This window comes from Empidonax traillii, unplaced genomic scaffold (genome assembly GCF_003031625.1).
Source record: "Empidonax traillii isolate 1590-97213 ecotype Southwest subspecies unplaced genomic scaffold, ASM303162v1 scaffold1238:size216485, whole genome shotgun sequence".
Classification (NCBI taxonomy): Eukaryota; Metazoa; Chordata; class Aves; order Passeriformes; family Tyrannidae; genus Empidonax; species Empidonax traillii.
In genome coordinates, this window is record NW_020956431.1 from 126,805 (window position 1) to 131,693 (window position 4,889).

The 4,889-nt window shown below is 51.6% G+C and overlaps 1 protein-coding gene across 1 annotated transcript in view; it reads right to left on the minus strand.

Moving 5' to 3' along the window:
• Window positions 1-681: 681 nt before the first annotated feature.
• Window positions 682-4,889, minus strand: part of ATP6V1G1 (ATPase H+ transporting V1 subunit G1) — a 4,340-nt gene continuing 132 nt past the window's right edge. Inside the window, exons 2-4 of the mRNA XM_027906018.1 lie at window positions 4,813-4,886; window positions 2,906-3,006; window positions 682-1,362 (exon numbers count right to left, since the gene is read on the minus strand). Coding sequence (XP_027761819.1) covers window positions 1,189-1,362; window positions 2,906-3,006; window positions 4,813-4,886 — 349 coding nt within the window. The 3' untranslated portion in view covers window positions 682-1,188. The remainder of the gene's footprint in view (window positions 1,363-2,905; window positions 3,007-4,812; window positions 4,887-4,889) is intronic.

The following is a 4,889-nucleotide window of genomic DNA, read 5'->3' on the forward strand; positions in this document are numbered from 1 at the left end:
GATGTTCTGCCTGAGGAACAGAACAGCATCAGTGAGGTGCCTTGTGTAAATTGTGGACACACCGATTGAGGTCCCTTTTCTGCCCAAAGCCTGAAATTAAACTCAACAAGAAAGCAAAGCTGCAGTTAAAGTTCTGCTGGTGGGACAGGGAGAGGAAGAAACCAATAGAACGTGAAACCCCTTGATATATTTGTGTGTATTTTTGATTTAAAGAGCTAGAAAGTGATGCAGGACAACCCCAAAACCCTTCTTTCCCACTGCTCCCAGGTACAGGATGCTGCAGGATCCAGGATGACCTTGGTATAAACACTCAATGACCAGTACTGGACCAAAGGAAGGATAATTACTGCTCAGCACCTGGCTATCAAACTATTCCAATGAACTGGCAACACTTTATTTCCCCTAATGGTCACAAGAACATTTGTTCCTGAAGGTTTTCAGAATGATCTGGCAGGTAAAGCATCAGACTGGAGCCAAGAGGAGGAGCTCTGTAATGGGTCTGAACTTACCTGCTGTGACCTTCAGAGAGTTTCTGCCTCTCTCACTCTTTTATCAATACTTGATGGTGACTCTGAAAAAATCCAAACTCCCATGGTGCTCACTGAGACCTGCCAGCATTCCCAGGACAAGTCAACATTCCCAGGACACATTGGCAGGAACGACCAGACTGACAGGAGGCTCTGGAGTGAAGTGTTTTTACTTGCAGGTGTCAACAGTGCCACACTTGTACCTCAAGCAACAGCAGAATACACAGAGGATATTCAACACAAGCACCTCAAAATGATCAGCCAGAGAGCTCTTCCCCCAGGCTTTAAACCCTGTGCAAAGGTTTAGCAACACACTGAAAAATGCAGTTTGGTCAATGAGAATACACTTACACAGGTTGAACAGTTACTGACACAGGCTCTCCGTTTCAATCTGGCCAGAATCTCCCTCTCCTTTCCCCTTCAGGCAGCACTGATGTGCCAACTGGATTATATTTGTTTAATAACTTAGCCCAGACATGGCCATTTCATGTTTGATTAAGCTCTGAACCCATGTCAAAAAAGAAACTAAAAAGAGAACTCCAACAGCTCACTGCAATAATTTAACACATGGACAAGGGGCACAGGGGAGGGATGGTGAAGGGCTGTACATTCCACCTGAAGCTCAGACACGACTCCCAGCACAGTTTTCCTTCTTCCCCCACTACCCATTGATGCGATAATTCACGTGGATCTCGGGTTTGATGTCACACACCAGGGACAGCAGCTGGGACAGAACCACCTCCCGGTTCTTCTGGAAGTTCTGTTGGATCACACTCATCTTCTCCTGCGTCTCCTTCTCAACTTCAGTGGTGCAGCTGCCATGGGATCCAAGCGCCTGCAAACAGCAAAGGAAAGAGGAAGCTCCAGTGAGACCAAGAAATCACCACACCAAGCTCTGTATTTTGTTTCTCTGGACTGTCTCGGGGCATCTCAGCCATTAATCTTTGCTGAGGGAAGATTAATGTGAATGTTTATGTTAAAAACTCAAAAGACCTGTTGGATTATAGAATCACTGAATGGTTTGGGTTGGAACAGACCTTAAAGATCATTTTGTTCTAACCCAGGGGAGCATTTATTCATTATCACTTAAGAGCATGAGCTTTTAAAGAGTGCCCCAAATAAAGGCCCTGCTGTACAGATAATTGGAACCTGCAACTCCTGGGCACTTCTGTTCTAGAGAGTGCAAGAAAAGTAACACCCCTGACTTAGCTTAAGCACAATTCACATCATCCCATTCCTTCTATCCCTGGAGAATCTTTATAAAAATGTGTGACCAGTGATAGGACCCAGGGAATGGCTGGAGCTGTGTCAGGGCAGGCTCAGGGTGGATCTCAGGGAAAGGTCCTTCCCCCAGAGGGTGGTTGGCACTGACCAGGCTCCCCAGGGCAGTGGGCACAGCCCCAAGGCTGCCAGAGCTCCAGGAGGGTTTGGACAACGCTCTGAGGGACAGGGTGGGATTTCTGGGGTGTCTGTGCAGGGCCAGGGGTTGGACTGGATGATCCCTTTGGCTCCAACTCAGGAAATTCTATGGTCCCAATAGGAGTGTGGGCCACATGATATACACAGCAGGGAGTCTCTCCCAGCTTACAATGTCCTTCTCACCCCATTAAAAGAGAGGAGAAAATGGCCCAGAAGAAGAGACTGACACCTTGGGACTCCAATTCTTCCCTGTGGGAAAGGATGAGTAAAACCAAAGCAGCTGAGAGGCACTGAAGTCTGTGGGAATTGCCTGGGATCACGTGCCCAGTGACCCAAGCTAACAAGCAATGGTTAAAACCATTCCTGACCCACTGAGGTGATTATGCAGGAGCAGAGGAGGTGGAAATGTGCTATCCAGAGGATGGGCAGCGGGAAGGATGGGGGCAGACAAGCAGGGCAAACAACCTCACCTGGTGGAGGGCCTCAGTTCTGTGCCTTTTGGGAATTCTTCTTGCTCAGAAGGGAAGGACAGAGCCATGGGATTTAGAAGGAAACACTGCTGAGCAGAACACAAGCCTTACAGCTGCTTCAGCAAGAGCAGCAGCTACGAGGCAAGTGGCCCCTACCACACCAGCATCATAAAAACCAGCTTGTCACAGTAGGAATGGGACAATGCTACACACAGAAGGTTTTGGGAGGCTGCCACCCATCAGGGCACCAGCCAAGCCATGAGTTTACTAATCTAATTCCCTGCCTGTCAATAGTTCTGCTGTTGAGATGAAAAACACCCTGTTCTGAGTCACTCCCACTGCTTTTTCCGTGCCACGTGGCCCTGCATCACAGGAAGGCACTTAGGGAAGTGCTGCTCCTGCACCACACTCCACCCCCTGTTTCAAGGCAAGGAACCCCACACAGGGGGCTGAGGGGCTGCAAGGAAGTGGATGAGGTAGAAAACCAACCGCTGCCTCCTTGGCCTTGAACTCCTTCTCCCGCTGCAGGCGGTACTGCTCGATCTCTGCCTGGGCTTCCTCCTTGGCCTGCTTCAGCCTCCGGTTCTTCCCTGGGTCCAGAGAATAAAACAAGGGAAAGAAAGAAGAGAAACCACTCATAACTTGCTGCCCTACAGCTCTGCAGCTCCCCAGTGCACAACTATCCCCACAGAGTTTGCTGCTGCAGCAGCTCCCTGTGTAGGAGGCACCAGCCAAGCCCCCTCGGTGTCTGCTGATCTCAGGACACAAGGGTCACCCCACCAAACCACAGCCAGGAGCAACAGAGAGGTTCTCTGAGCCACTGGATGCACTGGGCAATGTTCAGCTCTGGCCTTACACATCCCCTGCCATGGGCAGGGACACCTTCCACCAGCCCAGGTTGCTCCAAGCCCCGTCCAACCTGGCCTTGGACACTTCCAGGGATGGGGCAGCCACAGCTTCTCTGGGCAACCTGTGCCAGGGCCTCCCCACCCTCACAGGGAAGAATTCTCTCCCAATATCCCATCTAACCCTGCCCTCTGGCAGTTTAGAATCACTGCCCCCTGCCCTGTCACTCTCTGCCCGTATAAAAAGCCCCTCTCCCTCCTTTTTACAAGCCTCCTTTAGGCACTGGAAGGAGCTCTAAGGTCAAAAGCAGAGCCTTCTTTTCTCCACTGAACACCCCCAGCTCTCCCAGCCTGGCTCCAGAGGAGAAGGGCTCCAGCCCTTGGAGCACCTCCATGGCCTCCTCTGGACTCTCTGCAGCAGCTCCACGTCCTTGCTGTGCTGTTCCCCAGGGCTGGAGCAGCTCTGCAGGGGGGTCTCACCTGAGGGGGCAGAGGGGCAGAATCCCCCCCTCCCCTGCTGCCCACACTGTGGGATCAGCCCTGAACACAGTTGGGTTCTGGCTGCCAGTGCATATCCAGCTTTTTATCCATGAGAACTCCCAAATCCTCCTCCACAGGGACACTCCCAACAAGCTCTTTTCCCAGTCTGTACCCATGTCTGGCACTGCCCCAACCCCCCTGAGCCTCTCTGGGAGACCCCAAAAGAGCCCAGCAGAAAAACACATTCGGTCTTAGCTTTGGCCCAGACCAACTGTGAAACCGAGAGCAAAAGGGCAGTGCCTCAACTTCCCCTCTTGGACTTCCCAGCTCATTTTCCCCTCCAAGATTTATCATCATTGGAGTGAACTACAAAAGTCTGCTTCTTGCAACACTGTCAGGGGTTTGAACAACAAGTCAGGGCAGATAGATAAATATAGATATAGACAGATATAGAAAAATATGGATATAGATTGATATAGATACATAAGTATAGATATAGCTATAGACAGACATAGATAGATATAGAAATATTAGATATACATATACATAGATGGATATAGAAATATAGATAGACATAGATATATAGATATAGCCAATTATAGGTCGATATAGCTATGTTGGAAGCAGGAAAAATTTGCAAAGCTGGGGCTTCTTTGTAACCAGAAATTCTCTTATTTAACAGTAAAACCTAACTTGGATCGCCAAGGAATAGCGCTCAGCTCTCTAAAACTCTAAAACCACAAATGAGAAACACTCAGTTCCCACCGAGAAAAAGGACCAGTTAAAGGTGGGAAGGGCAGAGCCAAGCACAGGCACCCCCCAAGGGACGCCGCTGCCGTTGCCCAGGCCGGGGCCTGACGGTGACGGGACTGCCCCGAGACCGGGCACGGGGGATCCCACACCGGTCACGGAGCCCACCCCGCGCACCCACGGCCGGGCCGCGAGGCCTGAGGCGGCCGCGCCGGTACAGGCTAGGCCAGGCCAGGCCAGGCCTGGCTACCCCGCGTTCCGCCGCCGCCGCCTCAGCGGGCGCGGCGCGGCCTGGGGGGAGCCGAGCCGTGCCGTACTCACGCTTGCGGGCCTCGGCCACCTTCTCCGCGGCGCGTTTCTCGGCCTGCAGCAGCTGCTGGATGCCCTGCGACTGGCTC